General features: G+C 42.6%; 1 protein-coding gene across 1 annotated transcript in view; it reads left to right on the top strand.

The window, feature by feature from the left end:
- Window positions 1-21506, top strand: part of ADAM12 (ADAM metallopeptidase domain 12) — a 271768-nt gene that overhangs the window by 19631 nt on the left and 230631 nt on the right. The window contains exon 2 of the mRNA XM_077350066.1: window positions 15505-15638. Coding sequence (XP_077206181.1) covers window positions 15505-15638 — 134 coding nt within the window. The remainder of the gene's footprint in view (window positions 1-15504; window positions 15639-21506) is intronic.

Genomic DNA, 21506 nt, shown 5'->3' with positions numbered 1-21506 from the left:
GATATAGCTCTTTCTCAGAGTCAGACAAGGTTGCAGCTCGCTGGGGATGTCAACAACCCCCAAAGAATATTAAGATCAAGCAGTCAAAACTTGCTCAGGGTCCCTGACCCCAAGAAGGTGAAATTGGCCTCAACCAGAGCCAGAGCCTTCTCAGCCCTGGCTGTGGCCTGGTGGAACACTCTGCTGAATGAGATCAGGGCCCCGCAGGACAATCATTTCAGCAGGACCTGTAAAACAGAGCTGTTCCTCCAGGCCCATGGTTGAGACCTAGGGCCATTCCGCACAGATTCTTTGTAGCAGGAGTGTGGCAAATTAAAATCGTTACTAATTTGCAATTATGCACAACGTCGTTGACAATCTGCCACACTCCTGAAACCGATCCGCAAAAAGTGGATTCACCCTCCGGAAAGCGCTACACTCTTGCAACCAATCTGCAACACTAGCGGGAAAGTTCTGTGCATTACCATTGTCTGTGCATTACCTGGCTCTCCCCTCTGATCTTCCGGCGAAGCGATCGCCATTTTTTTTTCTCGGAGTGAGCGGAGATCAACGCACCGGCGAGCCTTCATTTACCCAGCGAGGCTTCCCCGGCTGCAGTCCCTCCCGAGATGTTTTAAGTCACCAAGCACCAAGCACCACATAGCCCCGTTTGCTGGTTTATTTTCCCTTCATTTTCCCCTTTATTTTCGGCCGAAAATTGCACCCGTGCTCGTTTGATTGATGGCCAGGGGCGGGACAAAGCTCGGCAATATCACTTCCTGGCTAGCGATTTTTGCCAAGACCAGAAACCTGTGGGAAACGATAGAAATGCAACTGGATTCCACTACAAAAGCAGGTATGCATAACGACAAATTCCACTATTTAAAATGGCGTTTTTTCATTCCGCAACCAATTTGCAACATAGATCCTGGTGCGGAACGGCCCCTAGTAATAACGAGACACTGGCCTCCCTGTTTGAAGTTCTCTTATATGAGTCTCCTCAGGTCTGCAATATCTAACTCCCCCAAAGAGGAGGCAGCTTAAAAACAGAATAGATGGGTTTGATTTTAAACTTAATTAACAAATTTAAAGTTTTAAAACCTATTTATTAATGTGGTATATTTTGAACTTTGTAAGCCACCCTGAGCTTCTGGGGAAGGGAGGGCGACTAAATGTAAAAATAAATAAATTGCGATAACAACTGACATATGGACTTACAATTGTGATAATTGGATTTGTCATATCAGTAAGTAGTGAACACAAAGGTTTTCTGCATAAACTGACTGTCATATTGTATTTCTACAGTTAAGTTATCAATTTAGACATGCAGGGGGCAGGAGACCTTGAATGGAGAGATTGTGTCTGTTTCCAGTCTTTAGCATATAGTAAATATAAACTGCTATAATAATAGTGTAGTAAATATACTTAACTGCTTAATAATGATTTTTACTGTACATAATCCAAAAATACTCTTACAGCATTGATAAGTAATAAGAAACCTGTCATATCTACCCTGTAAGGATTCATTTTTATGACAGGTTCAAAAGACGTACAGAGAATTTTGATCGCATCTCCAGCAGCCAATGTTATGTAGGTTATAAAGTCTGCTTAATGACAAATAGGATTAGATCCTAACCTCTTTTTCTTCTTGCAGAAGGATGAGGTGACCTTTGGTGATTCACTTCATCCCATTGTAGACTCAGATTTATGGGTTTCCACTGTCCCCAGGAAGCAGAATTTGGGAGGGCATATCAGGCTGCAATACTTTTGTGCTCATGTAACTTGGGTTCCAAGCTGGGGTATTTTACTGTGATTGACCTTAACATTTTGCTTTGACAATAGTTATTAAAAACTCCTAAATTAACTTCCAGACCCCTAAAATATGTGAAAAGTTGTCAGTGCTTGAAATTAGAAACGGCTGCGAGAAGAATAGAGGACTGGTGCTACAAGTATAACAATCCAGTTGTGCCAAAAGTTCAATAAACTTTGAGTTAGCACACTTTTCTTCCAGAATCTAAAGGGTCCAATTTAAGTTACCATAAGAAAAACAGAATATTCTGAAATAAATTTAAAATGTATTGGTAACCTTAAAGGTTTGCAATTTTGGAATGGCATCCATGTTTTGAGAATTTTGGAAATGTTACAATGGCAAATTGCTAAGGTGAATATCTCTCAAAAGAAGGTTCTCTTTCCCTTCCTGTGAGCAAAAATACTATTTTCCTCCTTTAATTGTTTGTCATGAGAGTTTCCAATATCCAGGTGTGCCCTGGCCATCTGTCAGCATTGCAACCGATCTCCAGACTACAGAGATCAGATTCATTGAAGATTAAATCTAGAGTAAAATACAGTGGTATTTTTAAAAAATGTAATCCTTATCCATGGTTCCTCTATATATTTGTGAAACAGCCTGGGGGGTGGAACGTGTCCGGCTGTCCAAGTTGGAATAGGGTCAATCAGGGTGCAGCCAGCAAAGCTGCCCCTGCAGCTCCCGCCCTCTGTCCCTGGACTCTAGCCTCTTTGCACCTAATGCCTAGAGCCAGCAGCAGGTAAGGAGAGAGGGCCCTGGGCCAAGGGTTGTGGTGGAGGGCCTGCTAACGAGAGCCTCTTGGACTGCTAGGCTGGGCCTGCTAATGAGGGACACTTGGCCTGCTTGGCTGGGCCTGCTAACGAGGGTCTCCCAGCCTGCTAATCAGGACCTGCTAACAAGGGCCTCCCCGCCTGCTGCCTGCCCGCTAAACAGCTCTGTCCCGGGCCTGCTAATGAGCTAGCCAGCCCCCGCCCACCCCACTTGATCTGGCTACCAGCTACAGCCCAAAGCCACCTTAAGCCAGTTGGTGTAGTGGTTAGGAGTGTGGACTTCTAATCTGGCATGCCAGGTTCGATTCTGCGCTCCCCCACATGCAACCAGCTGGGTGACCTTGGGCTTGCCATGGCACTGATAAAACTGTTCTGACCGGGCAGTGGTATCAGGGCTCTCTCAGCCTCACCCACCCCACAGGCTGTCTGTTGTGCGGAGAGGAATGGGAAGGCGACTGTAAGCCGCTTTGAGCCTCCTTCGGGTAGGGAAAAGCGGCATATAAGAACCAACCTCTTCTTCTTCTTCTCCTTCTTCTTCTTCTTCTTCTTCAGCTGCCTGGCCGGGGGACAGGGGAGGGAGCCCTTTCAATGCCCGTTCTTAGCAGCTAGTAATATTATGTTATTAATTTTGTTTTAGGTAAAATTTGCTGGGCCAAATTCTGAAATAACTGGGTTAGTAGACAGAATGTGACTTGCTTGGTTATGTATAGAGTTGCACTATTTCTTTAAATAAGTTCCAGTGGTTAATGCGAAAGTCATAGATAAACCAACAAGTGCTTTCTTGTAGATCTAGTAGGCAAAGTATTGGAGAATGACCTTTTGAAGGCACAGGCAGACACTCACTCTCCTGTGTCTTCCTGTACACTTACAGCTCATTTCCTGTTTTTCTCGATCCTCATAGGTTCAGCCACATTTTACATGGGATTTTATAAATCTTTTGTTTCTCAAATATATAGGACACAATTAGCATTCTATATACAGCCTCTCTTGAAATGTGTAGACTTTCTTAGTCTCTTCTTGAGCATCTATCTGCACTCTCCTTTTTATGGAGATGTCATGAATTTTTACTATCTGACTTTATGTCTCTGTCCAGCTGACGCACCTTCCTCTGTCTGTATCTCTTTATGCAGTTCAGCTTCACTGCCTTAATTTCATCCTGGCATACTTCCCTGTCTTGTATAAATGCCATTGCTCTCAAATGTCCTGTTAGTGTTGCTTTGTAGTTTACTTTTTAGGTTATTCCTGAAAGTGTCACCATCAGAATGACCTATTTAACTGGCGGTTTCTTTATTTTTTATTTTTCAGCCTAGTTAACTTTCTGTTTCTGAAAATATTTACCGTATGGGTTCTGTATCATTTTGTCACAGAAGGTCTAGTCTGTTTGATCTGCAAACAGGTATTCGACTCTATTGCAGCTAAAACTGACTAGGTTGCCTGACAAGGGGACTCAATTGGCCATTTTAGTTGTGAGTCAAAGCCCCATCCTTTCCTTATGGCTGTGAGGGTGGCAAAGGACTGTGCCAGTTTTCATCAATTCAGCATGGCTGAATGGCTCGTGAAAGTTTGCACAAAGAGACCTGGCCCCTTTGTGGATTCAGCAAAACAGTAGGCAGTGGGGGTGATTGTAACAATGCTGTAGCAAACGATAGGAGGACAGTCACTGGATATTTTAACGGTTTGATATGTGATTGTGTAGCAGGTGGAAATCTGTCAGCATGCACCTCATCATTTGAGTCGTATGAAGCTCAATCCTTCAAAAACGGAGGTCCTGTGGCTAGGTAGGAAGGGCCCATGCAAGGAAGCGCGCCTGCCTACCCTGGATGGTGTGCAGCTCTCTACAGCTCACTCCGCCAGGAACCTAGGCGTGATTCTGGGTGCCTCCCTCACAATGGAGGCCCAGATCACAAAGGTAGCGCGGCTGGCGTTCTACCATCTCCGCCAAGCCAAACTACTAGCGCCCTACCTGGCCCCAGAACACCTAGCCACAGTGATCCATGCGACGGTCACCTCTAGACCGGACTTTTGTAACTTGCTCTACGCAGGCCTGCCCTTAGCCCTGACCCAGAAACTACAACTAGTTCAAAATGCAGCAGCCAGGATCCTCACGGCAACACCATGGAGGTCCCATATCCGGCCTATTCTCCATCAGCTGCAATGGTTACCAGTTGAATTCCGGATCAGACTAAAGGTTCTGGTAATTACCTTCAAGGCCATACGAGGTCAGGGCCCAGTGTACCTGAAGGACCGCCTCCCCGCCTATGCCCCCAAAAGAGCTCTATGCTCTTCTGCCTCCAATCAGCTAAGGATCCCTGGCCCTAAAGAAGTCCGTCTGGTCTCGACCAGGGCCAGAGCATTCTCTGTTCTGGTTCCTACTTGGTGGAACGAGCTCCCAGAGGAGATCAGGGCCCTGACGGAGCTTAAACAGTTCCGCAGGGCCTGCAAAAAGGAGCTCCTCCACCAGGCATTTGGCCGAGACCAGACGTAATCTACAGCGACCAAGGGCCCCCACCCCCCCCTCAGAATTCAATCAATAGGCCACCCCCCTCAGAATCCCATCAACAAGCCCTGGACCTGTTTGTATTACTATTGTTTACTGTTATACTGTGTCGTGTTTGGTTGCAATTGTTGGTTATTGATGTACATGTTCTACAGACTGTTTTATGTATGGTTCTCTGTTATAATGTAAACCGCCCTGAGCCTCCGGGGAGGGCGGCATAGAAGTATGATAAATAAATAAATAAATAAATAATAAATATTTCTAGCAGAAATATGCTTCCGTTCTGCTGCCCCATTCTGCAGTGGGGAGTAGGTGACTGAAATCTGATGCTGGATCCCTTGTTCTCCCAGTAACTGCTGTGCCACGCTGGAAAAGTATTCTCTTCCATCACTTTGCAGGTTTTGTTGCCTTCTCTGGAATATGTTACTTACCCACCCAGTCCATCGGCTTGTCAGGCACCTCTGTTATGACTTTGCATATCTCCACTGTAAATGCTGGAGTTGAGCTTAGAAATGTATTTGTAGTTCCCCTGGGCTCTAGAGGCTACACATACGTAGTATGTTCTAGTTTTCCTGAAGCCCTTGTGCACGCACTTGGGAGCATGAAGGCCAAAGAAGATGGGTGAGCTGTGGAGCTGCCAGCTCTGGGCAGGGAAATACCTAGAGGTTTGGGGTATGAAGTCTGAGGAGGATGTGGTTTGGGGAGGGGAGGGTTTTTAATATGATATAATGCCATAAAGTGGCCAGTTCCTCCTAGTGAACTGATATCTGTTGCCTAGATATTGGTTGAAATAGCGGGAGATCTCCAGCTACCCCCTGGAGGCTGGCAACCCTAGTGAGCAGTGCAAACACATATGTTCCTTCTATGTCTTCCTATGGTGAGTGAAGGCTCTGCGCACACAGCAACCATGGCTTGCATATTGCAGTGGCTCTCCCCCCCCCCCCCGCACCGCTATAACCATACACATTTCTGTTGCTGGCTATGTACAAAGTCTCTGCCTATGCTTGAAGAAGCAGCTCCCTGTGAGCGTGGTGTGGTTGTGAGATACCATATACTTGCTATAGAAATGATTACATGCTTGTCACTGTCGGTTACGATTGGGCATTTACATATCCGGGGGCATTTGTGTTACATTTTCAGAGAAGAAGCACATGCTGATAAACCAGAGCTTTCTGTTGTTGGGGGGCAGGGATTGGAAAACTTGAATACAAATATAAGGAGAAGCTTGCTGTACATGTTATCTGGATCTCATCCTGTGCTTTTAGAAAAGTTGTGTTATGTTTGGTACAAAATACTGTTAAAAAACTACAGGCTTCTAGCTTGTATTTTTCCATATTACTGCTGCTAATATATGCACATGAGCCATTTCTTGTCTTTATGTCAAAAGCTTTCTGTAATCTCTTTCTGTTTCATAGCTACATAAGAGCTGATCTATTAATTTAAGAGCCTTGTTTCACAGGCCATATAGAACATGAGCTTTTATATCTGCAATTTTTGAGGATCCATATGTTTCGGGAGGAGAAATGCTGCTATGGAAATGTTTTTCCCTGATTAAGAAAATATAAGAGTGTGTTATAAGTAAATGGTAGAAGTAAGGAATGGAGCAGTCGCATTACAAGCCTCCTTTTCAGTGACTCAGTGAATGTCCTTGTTGAACGCCTGAGTGGACTGCATGAATCAACTGGAGCCCTCATTGTGGCCTCTGAGTCCTTAATGTGAAATAATATCTGCTGTCAACCTATTGTGGCCAGAATTATTTGTATTTGGGGACTGACATATCTGAAGAGGCCTCCTGTGGGCATTTGAGCTGTTCTAGATTATTTTATTGAGCCTTCAAGCAGTATCAGTCTATAACTAATGCATGGTAGTATTGATTATTTTGTTTCAATTGTATAATATCTCTTCTTTCCAGCCACTGCTTAAAAGAAATTAAAATTCTGGACATAAAAGACTATTAATTTTTTTAAATCATTAATAAATATCTCAATGCAGCTTTTAAAATGATTTAGTACTGTTCAAACAGAAATTCCTTCTGTACGTTTTTATAGTTTCTTCTATTAGTATATTTAAAAAAAAACAAGTCAAATGACTTTGCAAAGCTAAAGAGCAGCCAAGGTTGGATGGGGCTGCCCATTGATGAGGTGGCTGGCACCCCAGGAAGACATGCGGGAACGTGCCAGGTTTGGCACATTTGATGATAGGTACAGGAGGGGGGCGGGCTCTTAGGCACCTATATAAGGTACCGCATGTGCTGAGCCTGTCCTCTCCACCTGGATCCACTGCCTGGACAGCTTCCCTCCCACCCGCTCAGGTTTTTGTTGCATTGTTAAGAGTTTGAAAATGTGTGCTTATTGTCACAACTGTGGTATGAGGCATGGAGCCCTGTTGGCAGGGAGCCCAGTTTATGCACTGGGCTCCCTGAGGTTGGGGGTCTCAATAAGAGGCTTGGTGGGGCAAGCACGGCCTATGTGGCAGGAAGGCCAGGGGCTCAGCCAGATGATTGGGATAGCTGATGGAGGCTGGCACCTGCTGGCCCCCAATATAGGTAATTTCCATGATAAGGGATTCCAGGTGGCAAGGGAACTGCTTTCCTGGCTGGGAAAGGGGGGGGAGGGGTGTTCCTGGGTGCCAATGGACCCTTGGTATGGATCAGCTGGATGGCTGTGGGGTAAGGCTCTCTCTCCTCTCCCTTTGTGTGCCAGGCCAGCTTTCCAGCTGGGAGGTACAATAATAATACAGTTCAGACTTGGAATGCTGCACAGGGAGAGGGGGCTTTCAGCCCTACCCACGTGGGTGTTTCCAGTTCAGCAAGTAACACCTGGGGTCATTTCAGGTCAGCAAAACAGCTCAGGTTGAAGCCTCTTCTTCCTTGTGCTACAGTTCAATTCCAAATTGGATATTATACATTTGGGAATTGAGGGTAACCTTCAACTCACATCTGAAAGAATGGGGTATCCAGATAACTTACATAGACCATAGTATGCTGAAATGAGTTACCTTGACTATGTACATTTGTGTTAAGAATCTGGATTCCTTTGAATATGATTGTCCTTGACATATCCATGTTCATCTTTAAGGAACATCCGCCGGATGATTGGGGTAGCAGATGGAAGCTGAAGGAGTCATTGGCGGTTAGCAAAGTCAATGTAAAAGATACCTCCCCAAGTTCTCCATTTTATCTTTAAAAGCATAGATATTAATTCATCAGTGACAACAATTTAGAGAGAAGAATGTGTTATTTCCCATTAAAAAAAATAAAACTTTGTGAAGTTTTCATGGATCCATGTATTATGAAACTTGTAAAATAGCTCGAGTGAAAATGAAGTCATTTCATTTCAAGTGGTTGTAACTGCTCTAGTGAGCTGAGAAGAAATCTGCAGCAGAGCCCAAAATTTCTCATTTCACAGCGACAAACTCCACTTTCTTTCAAAGGAAGTTATTTATCAGGTTTCACTTTTGATGTTACCTGGACAATGGTTATATCATGAAAAGTTCAAGAGTAACTTTAAGGATTTGCAGCTAAATGTTTAACACCCTTCTAGTGGGATAATAGGATTTTTCCCCTTATTTTATTAAAACAGGTGAGGACTCATGGCTGATGTAGCATATTATGAATGCTCTGTCAATTCATGTTGGTGAGGGCATTTAAAGAAATCCCACTGATGGTTGTTGTGTGGCTGTGGTCTGGTAGTTTTAGTCTCTGACATTCCACCAGTAACTGTGGCTGGCATCTTCAGAGGCAATACATGGCAGGATGGGAATCTCTCTGTGCCAACAGTATGAAATGTGTGAATAGTTGATGAACATTTTATTTACTCGTTTGTGTGTGTAACACATGACATTCTTATCTGGGAGTCTCTCAGGCAATGGATGAACTAGGAAGCACTTTTCCAGTATTTGTGTGGAGTTCATTAGAAAATCCATCCAAGGTCTCACTTGTCTTATCTGATGATCCATTGCAAGGGGTTTTAGAGGCTCATGGATTTTTTTTATCCTGGTGTTTTCTTAGGGCTGATATCCATGTTTTGTTGATTTTCAGACTTACTTCTTTTTGTTGAAACTTTATCAGTATCTGTGAACTTTAATGGCTTTTTCTGTATAGTCCCACACAGGCATTCCCAATCAGGGGTCTTCAGGAGCTCTAGTGGGGTCTGTGGCCTTCCCCCTCCTGCCTTAATGGACTTGGCCACAAGCTAGGGAGTTGGCCATCTCCACCTGGAGGACTCGGTGGGTAGGCGGTGGGTGTAAAAATCAAAGGGGGGGGGGAAGTTAGTAGTTGTGTCATGTCTTCTTAGCTCCTGCCCTACTTCCCAGCCTACATGAGGCAAGTTACCATAGTAGTAGTAAAGTGGGGAGAGGGAACAAAAGGATAGAGTAGGGTACATGTGGTTATGTCACTTCTGGGGGTTTGGCAGGGAGATGTGACCAGCTGACATCACATTCTCAGGATCCTTGAAACCTGAGAATCTATTTCAGGGGCTTCTCCATGGTCAAAAGGTTGAAAAAGACTGGTCTAACATATTAGCCGTTGGAACTGTCCAATATTTCTGTGTCCTTAAATATGATTCTATGTCCAGATTGGTTTAGAGCATGTTCAGCTACTGCTGATTTCTCAGGTTATTTTAGCCTGTAGTGCCTTTTATTTTTGTTTGAATGTTGCATTTTGTAGTCTCAGTGCATATTTGTTGCTTTTAATAGATTAAATGGAATCGACAAGTTGATGCAGTCCTTATTTGAATTTATTCCACTGTATTGTTATATGCTTCTCTCTTTTCTGAGCCAGGAGAAGTACTTCCCAGGTTTGACTTTCCTTGGATGACACAAAAGCACTGGGGGCTGTTCATACTTTGCTTGATATACTAACACATATAAAAACACAGCACAGATGCCCTCCCATATCAAGTTACTAGTGAGAGACCTGGTAGCCAGGGATTTTCATCTTTCAGCGCATTCACAGCTCTGTCTTCTCTTTGAAATCGAACTTTTATTTCTTCCCACATAGCTGCTTCTTTTCTTAAACTGGGGGACGGGGGTAGTAACAGCACTGGGAATATGTATCTTTTTATTAAGAACAAACTAAAATATCAAAAGCTAGTGAGCAATCGTTAAGTTCCCCAGATTCATCATTAGGTTCAATAGCAAAAAAAAAAAAATTTGTTTTGTTTTAAGGAATGAGAGGAAATAGATATTTCATGGCATTGTTGTAGATGGAATACAGAATGTGCTGGAAACAATGATGATTCCATATACTAGGTCTTTCTCTATTATTTTCTACAATATCTCCCTCATTTTCCTTCTTCCTTTCTGGTATGTGTTGTGAATGGCAACCTGATTATGGGTTCTGGGGAAACTTAAAAACTTTTGTATTATTTTGTGACTAGCTGCAAAGCCCATTCATAAGAATGGGCTTTGAAAGGGCCCCACCAGGCCCCCGCGGGTCACCAGCACCGCGGCCGCTTCCCTGGGGCTCAGCAAATGCTTTCTCCACCTCGCAGAGGCAGCGAGATCACTTGCCAGGCCGTAGGGAAGGGAACCTTTCCTCCTCCTTACCGTTGGTGCGGCCGTTACCCTGGGGCCTGGCAAGTTCTCTCACTGCCTCATAGAGGTGGCAAGAGCGCTTTGCGGGTCACAGGGAAGGGAATCTTCCCCCCCTACAAGAAGGCAAGGAGGGAGGATGGGAGGTGGAGAGGGAGGGCCAATTGGCCCTATTCCATTTTGGACAGGGAGGACAATCTCCACCCCGAGGCCTGTTTCACAAATATATAAGAGGAACAATGGATAAGGATATCTGGAATCTTCTCAGTAGCAGAATATCGTATTGCTGATGGGCTGGAAATTTTTGTATGGGCCAATATTAGTAATGACAACCTAACTATTCTCCTTAATTAAAAAATGATCAAGTAACTGATCTTCCAGCGATTAACTAACAGTCAGCAGCAGCCACAACAGTAGATCAGTTAAATATAATGCTCATGCTTAGTATATTAGTATTACCTTGGTCCAATTCAGCCATGCCTCTTAGCCAAGGAAGCTCCACTCTATTCTCCCCCTTTTACCTGAAAATAAAGCTATGTTTCCACATACCACTTAATCCTTAAATCCAGAGATCAGGGATTACTAATCAGTGATTAGGACAGTTTTGATATTCTGCTACTACAATAAGAATAATAGGGTAACATGAGATAATTTGATATCATCATGATATCCAGATGTGATTATATGATTAGGGTGCTTAAGAAGAGCCTAGTCATGTAATTCTTCTTGGAAATGTAATTCATAGGAAAGATTTTAGATATAAATGCTTGATGGGGCCACAAACTTCAGCAGGGGCTTAGTAGCCAGTCATCATCAGCTTACAATCCCCTTCCCCTTCCTCTCCCTACAACAGACACCCTGTGAGGTGGGTGAGGCTGAGAGAGCTCTGATATTACTGCGCAGTCAGAACAGCTTTATCAGTGCTGTGGTGAGCCCAAGGTCACCCAGCTGGCTGCATTGTGGAGGAGTGGGGAATCAAATCCAGCTGGCCAGATTAGAAGTCAGTGCTCCAAACCACTACACCAAGCTGGCTCTTGCTACTGTACTACCTGTAATTATAATTATAGAGTCCTATATATTTGAGATTTTACTGTTGAGACCCCCCTGAAACATTCTTCAGGCTTCAAGTAACCCCAGAAGTGGTGTGATTGGGCAGAATGTGGTTGGGATGCATAGCTGCTGTGTACACACATCTGAGGAGCCTCCACTTCCCACCCCCTCCAGGCCTTAATTGACCATTGTGAGGGGGAGCAGGTTGACATATATGGTCATATCACCTGACAAATGTTTAAGGAATTTAAAAAATATATTAACAATTAATTAAATCCCCCACACTGAGGAAACTCTTCCAGGGCCATCAAAAACCCTAGCTGAGAAAACTTGGTGCTGATTAATTGGACCTTATACCGGTTAGATGGGGGAAATATTTCTCTCAACTGGAAAATCATATAGAAATCACAGCTTTAGCCAATCATCCAGTTTTGACTGGGTTTCACCTTTGTAGCCCTGTCAACCACCTTGCAGTTACTTTAACTTTGCTGTCATCATTTGTGAATGCACGTGGCCCGATTGCTACTTCTAAGTTCTCTGGTTAACAGAGCATGCTCACTAATGGCTGGTGTGTGGATGGATTTCTAGAATGCTGCTGCAAGATATCGAAAAGGATTTCTTTTTATAACGATCATGGAGAGTGGATGCAAAGAACTTGGCATATCTGCTGCATGATTTAAAATGACACATTCTATCAAAGTCTGAAAATGAGAAGTCCAAAAAGAGTTCATTGAAAACAACTGGATTCAATTTAATAGCATGAATGGAAAGAATGATATTTCATAAGCTCTGAAGCTGACACTTCTTATATTTTTAAAAAATATAACTGACTGCAATCTTATTTGCACTTACTTGAGAGTAAGTCTTACTGAGATCAGTGGGATTTACTTCTGAGAAAACAAGTATTGGGATGTACCTATTAAAATCTTGAAATATACCTGCAGCCCAGCCATATATCATAAAACACTTCAGTGGAAAACTCTTCAGTACGTGACTGATTGTTATATTTTAAACCAGTATGATCTAAAAGTGATAGCCATGCTTAATAATTTGGAATCTACAGAAATTCTGTTTCCTGACCTTTTATATTTGACAGATGTTCCTTTAGTAGATATAGTATCGTTAATATGGTTAGCAATTTGGGATTAAAGTGCAGAAACTCCTTGCTAGGAGATGGCTGGCTCTTTTGACATTGAAATATTAATCAAAGTAATCTGAATCTGCAGCACACACAGCTTTTGCTCAGTTAGGGTTTATGTCTTCTCTCTTTGAGATGGTTCTTTTGCTAATGTGCATCTTGGACACCTAGGGATCTGAAACACTTTGCAACTTGCATATTCTAGATAAGAGTCTGAAACCACTGAGATAATTGAGAATTAAATCTACTGTTGAACAAAATTCTGCTGGGTTGTTAAATGGAGCACAGTTGTAAGTTTCTGCTTAGAGAAGGATATGATATTAGATTTAAGAAGAATTACGGGGGGATGATAAACAAAATCTGGATTAATATTGTTAAACTATTTCTGCATGGTAAATATGGAAATGCCACATAGTACGTATGGAAGTACATACACTAAGGTGACTAGATTGTCCCACTTTTGGAGGGTCATCTGGGGGTACCTGGCAAATTGTAATTACGTTGAAATTAAAAATATATATTACAATACTATTTTTGCATTCTATGCGTTCTATGAAACTTTTTGTTGCTCCATATAGATCACATTTTAAATCAAGAACCCCCCTCCCCCCCAGTCAATGGTGTCCCGCTTTACCAGTGTTAAAATCTGGCCACCTTAACATATACACAGAAGGCAGGACATTGCAAAACAGAGAGCGGGCGCGGGGGAGTATGGTCATGATAGAATGTAATGTGTAGAGGGACCCTCAGTCAAAGCCTCTATGTTTGCTGGGGAGTGAGAACTTTGTATTAAATGTTTTATAGGAATTCCGTGCCTCCCAAATTTACACCAGATTTGTGTACATGTGCGTGTGTGTGAGAGAGTGACCACAGCAGTTAAAAGGGCTATATCCCCTCTTTCCCATTTTTCATGTCCTCAGACTGCTTCATGGTTATTAGTTTCATTGTGAAACTTTTCTTTAGCCACAGAAGTAACAAGGTTTACATCTATGTGCAAGGTGTTTGTGGGTAAATTTCCCCTCAAAAGTGAAGAGGGGTCTGGCCAATAACAAGGCCCCTCTTTGTCTTCCAGTGTTCCTAAACTACGTATGTTCTGTAAAATCTGTAAACTCTCAACAGAAAGACAGACTCGTGTTTTAAACCCACATTCTCTGTACCAAAAGGAATACCTCACAGTTCATGTTTAAAACCATTCTCATCACACTTAAAATGTCTTCTTTCTAATACTTCTGGTTGTTGCTGATCATTTATATAAAATATATGTATTGTTCCTGTGTTTCAGTCTCCTTTAGAATAATACAAGGCTTCAAAATTGCTTTAAAAGTAATTTCCATAGTGCCTGTTCCTCAATGGGATAATCAAAAGTTTTGTCAGTAGACGGTAAGATCTGCATGGTACTCAGACTGGTTTCTAGAAGGCCATGCCTAATTTAGATCTGCACTGTCTCATTGATGACGTAGAGAATTTAAGGCATGATAAAAGAAACTGTGTGTACACATCTGAAAGCACCCTACTAGCTCTTGATAAGGTGCTCAGGGTAGGGAATGCAGCAGGCCTGACCAGAATTTGGCGCTAAGTCTTACCCCCAGAGAAAGATCTGCCTTTCTGCTCGCTTGTGTGTGCAGTGAGGGCTATACAAGGGTGTAGGGAGGTGGACATGGAAACGGATCTTGCTGAAACAGACTCTCCTCCCACTGGTGAGTTTCCATCGTCAGTTGCAGTGGTTTCCCCGCTGATCCCTTTCTCACCTGTCAGCCATTCAGGAGCTTTCCTGTCACAGCTTATCTATGAGAAAATCTTTGCCTTAGGTGTCCAGTAGTCATTAAGTCAAGAGATTTGAAATATCCCACAGTCAACTTGTTTTGTTAAGAAAAACGTGTCTGCTCTCTAGAATCATAGAGTTGAAAGGGATCTCATGGGTCATCTAGTCCAACCCTCTGCACTATGCAGGACATTCATAATCCTATTACTCATCCACTGTAAACTGCCACCCCCTTGAGCCGTCACAGAATCAGCCTCTCCATCAGATGGCTATCCAGCCTCTGTTTAAAAATTTTGACAGATGGAGAACCAGCCACCTCCCGAGGAAGCCTGTTCCACTGAGAAACCACTCTAACTGTCAGGAACTTCTTCCTGATGTTTAGACGGAATTTCTTTTGAATTAATTTCATCCTCTCTAGGAAAAGAAAACATATTTCTATAGTTTTCCTGCAATTAACTACTACTGCTCCCTTTAGAACATGTTTCTCTTCAGTTGGCTTCATTAGCGATCGTTATGTTCTTCAGAGTTTCTATTGTACTGCTTGTACTGCTGTTTCTCAGCTTAATTTTTTAACATTTAAGCTAAGAACAGCTTCTATATGTGCTAGAAACACATAGCATTTCTTATTCTCATAGTTTTGGAGAGTTAATGAAAGTGCATGTACTATTCTCTGGTAGTCTCTGGATCACAGTTCAAGAAGTGCCAGCTTAGAACAATGTAAAGAAGCACTTTCTATTTCAAGTCAGTCTTCTTATTTTTTCCATATTCTGCTAAATCTTTGAAATAGGATCATAAGAAAAATATATACTGTATGAATTCCTTTACCTGGGTGTAATCACTTCTCATTGACTAGAATGGAAAATTGTATTATCACATTTTCGATTTGTTTTGGTTAATAATGTTCTGCATTGTGTATTCTGTCCTTTTAATAATAATATTATGCTTTTTGTTTTGTTTTGAACCTAGGAGAAGATGCAAATAGTAAACTGGAATTCTATAGGAAACGGATTTTGAAGAATAAGCAACAGCATTATGATATAATAGTTCCTTATCTTCTGAATGGTGAACAGTGGAAACCAATGAAGATTTTTTACTCACAGGTGAGTTGTAATTTTGGCTGGTTGTTCTATTTTGGACATTATATTTATTTGATTCTTTCTCCTCAAAGAAGCTAGAAGCTGCTTACAACATTAATAGGAAAACCTATTATATATAAAGTTTCTATTTATAAAATGGGCTGCTCTTGAACCCAGTGATTCAGCATTCAAGGGCACAAACCACAGGCTAAGAGTTAAGGGCCAAGAGCCCTTTGGATTGTGTCTCTGGCCATGTCCAAGGTTTTATCTGGAAGAGGGGGGAAAATACAGCTTAGGTGTTGTGGCTGTCAGCGGTGATAATAATTGTGTAGAACCTAACCTTCCTTTGCAGTTGTCATATATCTGTTATGTCATATGTGTGCATTTATATACAAACACCAACTCAGATGTTGCTGTGTGGACTAAATCTTGACAATTTCTTGGAGATCACAGTTAGGGATGGTATGTTAACCATATTTGCCCAGAAATGACTGGAAGACTTCCCCCCTCTTTTCATGGTTAGGAAAGATTCTGGGCTACATCTCTGCATTTCCTTTTGGAGAGAAGATACATAGAAGCTTCCATTAGTGTTATTCTTCCATTTTTGTTATCTGTTTGAATTAAGTACAGATTTAAATTATATTATTTGATTTGGCGCTAACAACAAAGAATAGAAACCCACTCTGTGTAAAATAGCCTTGGGCAAAAAATTTACCAGCCTTTCCAGTCGTGTATCTAGTTGTAAAAGTTATGTTTGGTAGCTTGAATTAGACAGATACCTAACATGTATGATGTTTGTATTAACTTATAGTCATTTGTTTAGAAGCAGATGGTCTCCTTTACTCTAGAGATTTACAGATTTAGAAAGTATAGTCTCTCAAAAGGGGTAACAGTACAATGCCTTTCTAAGCATATTATAGGTATTTATATCATTAATTTGTTTCCCAGATTGCAGTGCAATTCAAGGTGAACACTAGAAAGAATTGTGATTCTCATGTGTAGAACTATGTGAAGTATCAGTGCTTTTAAAAATATTTGTCTTCCATGGAAACTGGAAGAAATTTAATATAAAAATGATTACATTCAAGCTGTGGGGAAATCAACAGTAGTGAAGTAGTTGAGAGAGGAAGAATTTATAACAACTTTGTCATGCTATTGATCAAAGCGAGAAAATGAAACTTAATCATAAAGATGTTTGGATTTCTGTGGAATTTTACATCAAATAGTACAAGCTTAAACAGTTACACTCTTTTAAGACCATTGACTCCATTAGCTTTATTCTGTGCTGATAATGAAATAGTGTATTTTTGTTCTATTTCATGTTTTCATTAATCTACATTTGATGCCACAATTGATATTTAGAGGGTGGCCTCCCACTGTGGAGGGGGCCCCCCCCCACTAGCAACATGTATTGTCTGATGCCAGGAAGCGACATAGGATTGCTCTAGAAATCAGAAACTGTACAATTTTAACATAGACCAGGTTTTCTCAACCAAAGTTTTTAAAAATTTGTTAAACATTTATGGGGTGATATAACCATACATGGTCATGTTGACCTGACCCTTCCAAATGGTCTATGATGGGCCTGAAGGGGATAGGAATGAAAAGGGCCCCTGGTGGGCATGCACACAGCTATGCTCCCAACAATATTGTGCACAATTGCACCACTTCTGGGGTTTCTTGAAGCTTGATGAATTTTTCAAGTAAATGGTTAAAAAGTTAAGAAAGGCTGCCATTGATAGGACTAGAGCTGAACATCAAGAAGATAAAAGTAATGACTACTGGGAAATTGTTCAAGGTTAAGAATGAAGAAATTGAAATTGCTCAAGAAGGGAAAGGTGGCATTGAAGTAGACAGAAAAGATTCTTAAGTGTAGGGATGTATAATTAGCAGCCAAGATCAAGTTAGTTATGATTTGTTCAAGTGCAAGCAAAGATGACAGTAATTTATATATATTGAATGGAAAAGACACAATATGGCCATAGTACCATTCTGCTCTAAATTTTGTGGCTGTATGACATATTCTAGGGGCCTTTTTGCACGGCTTCAAAATAGCACAATGGTTGCTAATTGAAAACGCTACTGATTTGGAATAACGCACGACGTCGTAGACAATCTGCAACACTCCTGAAACCGATCAGCAAAAAGCGCTTCGTTGTAGCGCTTTCAGGGGAATCCCAAAAAGTGGATTCACCCTCCAGAAAGCGCTACACTCTTGCAAACAATCTGCAACACTAGCGATAAAGACCTGTGCGTTAACATTGTTGCGGTTTCTTCAAAGTCCCTCCTCCTGAGCCTGTCCTCCAAACTTCCGGCGAAGCGATCGCCATTTTTTTTTCTCCGAGCGAGCGGGGATAAACGCACCAGCGAGCCTCTTTCTGTTTAGAGGCTTCCCTGGCTTCAGTCCTTCACCTTTAGTCACTAAGCACAAACCACATAAAAGCCCGTTTGCTGAAATAAAGTCCCTTTATTTTTTACACATTAATTCAGCCGAAAATCGGGCCCGTGAGGGGGGGGGGATTTTTTTTTTATCACTCGAGGCAGCGTGGCAACGATCATACGATCAAACGACAGCTCACATTAGGCAGCTGGATGGGTCTCTCCGTTGCAACGAATCTACCCAGATTCGTTGCTATGGGTCTGTTTTTTTTTTTAAACCTTTCTTAAAGGGAAAGGGGCTGTTTGGGAGCATGCTAACGGCTGCCCATTGGCTGCTTGACGGCCAGGGGCGGGACGAGCTTGGCAATAGCGCTTCCTTTTCTGCCGAGACCGGAAGCTGTGGGAAACGCTACAAAACGCAACTGGATTCCACTACAAAGGCAGGTATGCATAACGACGAATTCCACTATTTTAAATGGCGATTTTTCATTCAGTGACCAATTTGCAACAAAGATCCCGGTGCGTAAAGCCCCTAGGTTCTTACATGGGAGATTTTTCTTATTTATCAGCAATTTCATCCAACCAGGATAAGGTAGCAAAAATCTATAGCATCATATCACATATACACATAAAAGGAAAAATAGCAAAGTCCTATATCATGCCAGCCTGAGTAAGAATGTGCTACAGAGAAGTCTCCGGTTATAGATCCAATCAGCCTAAATTGATGACTCAATAGAAGATAGGTATGATAATAGTACTACAGGCCAGTTTCTGTGTTGTTAGAGTGGTGTGTGTGCATTGTGCCAGTTATACCTATTTTGCACTGTTGCCTTTTAATTAGGCATATTTCCTGTGTCCGTGTCATCACTGAATGGTTAATCCTGCTAAGAGAATAGATGTATTTTTATATTCCACTTTTGACTAACCGTAGTCCCAAAGCAGCCTACAAACACTGTTCCCTTCATTTCCCTACAACAGACACCCTGTGAGGTAGATGGGCTGAGAGCACTCAGAGAATTGCTCTGTGAGAACAACTCTAATTAGCAGCCACATTTAAGCATGGCTGCTGTTGATGCTGTGGTGGGCGCCCAGGGAGGTGCAATGCCAGAGGCATGACGTGCTCTGCCACGGCCAGGCAGCAAACAGAGGGGGCGGAGTGCTGGCTATTTATAGGCCGGGCGCTTGCTTGCCCGCCCTCTCCACATTGGCTGCCCCCCAAACAGCTACCCTTCCACCCACCCTATACTGTTTTGTTTAGTGTTCCTGTTGCGGTTGCATTTTGTTACAGCTGTGGGCTATGCCCAGTCTGCATATGGGACTCCCTAAGTTGGGGGGTCTTCATAACGAGGCTGGCTACTAAGCGGGTGCAACCTACCTGGCTGGGAGGTCAGTGGCCCATGGCCAGGCAGCTGGGGTTACAAATGGAGCCTACCAATCAAGTTGCCTTCTTCAAAATGATACCATGGCAGATGGTGACCTGCCCTCCCGGTTGGGAGCGAGGTGAGGGCCTGGAATGCCATGGTTCTGTCATCATGCAGCCAGATGGCTGAGGGGTCAGGCTCCCATACCAGCATCAAGCTGACCCTCCATTGGGGGTTGTATTAATAAACGGCTCTGGCCATTTTATTTGCCAAAAACCTGAAGTCACATCCTCATTGGGTTAGTCTCCACCTGCTAGTCAACAGGCCTGTGACTAGCCCAAGGTCACCCAGCTGGCTGCATGTGGAGAAGTGGTGAATCAAACCTGGTTGTCCCAACTGGAGTCCACGGCCCTTAACCACCGCATCATGCTGGCTAAGCCCATATATAGTTGCAGGTACCTTTGTTGCATTCGTCCTGCTATGAAATGTTGAAGATCTTAATGGGTTTCTCTCAAACTTACACTTGGTTTGTTCTCTGAAGATGTTGGTAAATTTAAACTATTATCTCTTTCATCCATTGTCTTAATCAGTGGTATACGTTTCTAATGCAGCAAACAGTAAAAATGCTGGGCATCATAGTCCTCTGACTTGCTTTTTTTTTTTTTTTTACAAAAATCAAAACTCTGTGGACTTATGCCCTGCTGAAGTGCCTCCTTTCCCAAACCCTGCCAAATCTCTAAAAAATTTCCAACGCATTTACAGCACAGAGTACAGGGACTGGATAAGCCAAAAGCATACTGATTTTCTATCATAGTAACTTCTGCATGCTGGATAGTACATCCTATGAAGTTGGCCATCATGGAAGCTATTGAAGCTAAAATCCTGAACTCTTGGCTTGTATATTATTCTGCAAATGTGGCCAAAAATAATTTGCAAGCACTGTTTTTCTGTTATCCAGTGACTTTGGTGTGCATGTCTTCTGCAGTTCCTATTGCATACTGAGACATTTGCTTAGAAATGTGGCCTGTTGGGCTAGTTGAGACTTGTCAGTCTCAATAGTAGTCTCAGCCAAATTAGTCTTGCCACCAATTTTACCAGGCCAGTTGAGAATTCCAGATCTTGCATATGAAGCTGCTCGCTAGTCAGAGTATATTTATAACATTTGTTACTTTTTAATTTTATTTTTTAATGTATGATTTGTAAACCATTTCTCCCCCATGGGCAGGCTTGGGGTGGTTCACAACATAAAAACAAACAGCAATAAACATTGCTGTAGAAGCATCATAAAACCAAAAAAAAACAAACAAACAGTAGTTACCCTTCATCTATACCCCTACTCATCTTTCACCTCCATCAGGCTGGTCATTCATTTATGGATCTCCATGGAGGGGGAAAGGAGCACTTAGGAACTTAGGGAAGGGAAGGGAAAGCTTAACTGAATTTTAGTCCGCCATGGTCTCAACCATAGGCCTGGTGGAAGAATGCCATTTTGCAAGCCCTGCAGAACTTTTATAGCTCTTTCAGGGCCCACATCTCATCTGGCAACTGATTTTACCAGGCTGGAGCTGGACATACTTGGCTGAGGCTGGACCTTCTCCCAGACTTAACACAGGCCACAGCAGCTGGCCCTGACCTTTGGGCCAGGCAATAAATAGCTCATATGGGTGTGGGAGGTGAGCAAAGGCTTTGTTGTGCATGTGCACAGTTAAGCCTGGCCTGTATAAGGCGCCTAATGGCAAGCCAGGGATGAGGCTCCAGTTTTTCTCCAGGCTGTGGAGGAGAGACTTGGAAAGAGAGGAGGAGGAACAAGATATGGTTAACCCCCTCCCCCCTCTGTATCTGAAGCCTTTGCCAACTGGTACCATGGAATCAAACATGGACCCTCTCGTTCCCCACAAAACTATTATATTGCCTTTCAGACTTGGGTTTAGAAGTCCAATTGATTCCTATTTCTCTGTAGCGCTGTGTTATATAATAACATGTGCTTTTAGTGCAAGCATTAAGGCTTTGCTATAGAGGAAATGTCTGGAAGGCAGCATGTTTGCAGCAGCTGGTCTGCTGTGGATATAGCGTATTCCATTCTGTAAAGTACTGCATTATTTTCATACTGCATTCTATTAGTTCCTGTATCTATTGCTGATGCTTTGGAGAT

Source organism: Paroedura picta, chromosome 8 (genome assembly GCF_049243985.1).
Source record: "Paroedura picta isolate Pp20150507F chromosome 8, Ppicta_v3.0, whole genome shotgun sequence".
In the NCBI taxonomy this organism is placed as follows: Eukaryota; Metazoa; Chordata; class Lepidosauria; order Squamata; family Gekkonidae; genus Paroedura; species Paroedura picta.
The sequence above is the reverse complement of the archived record's forward strand: the minus strand, read 5'-3'. Positions and strand labels throughout refer to the sequence as shown.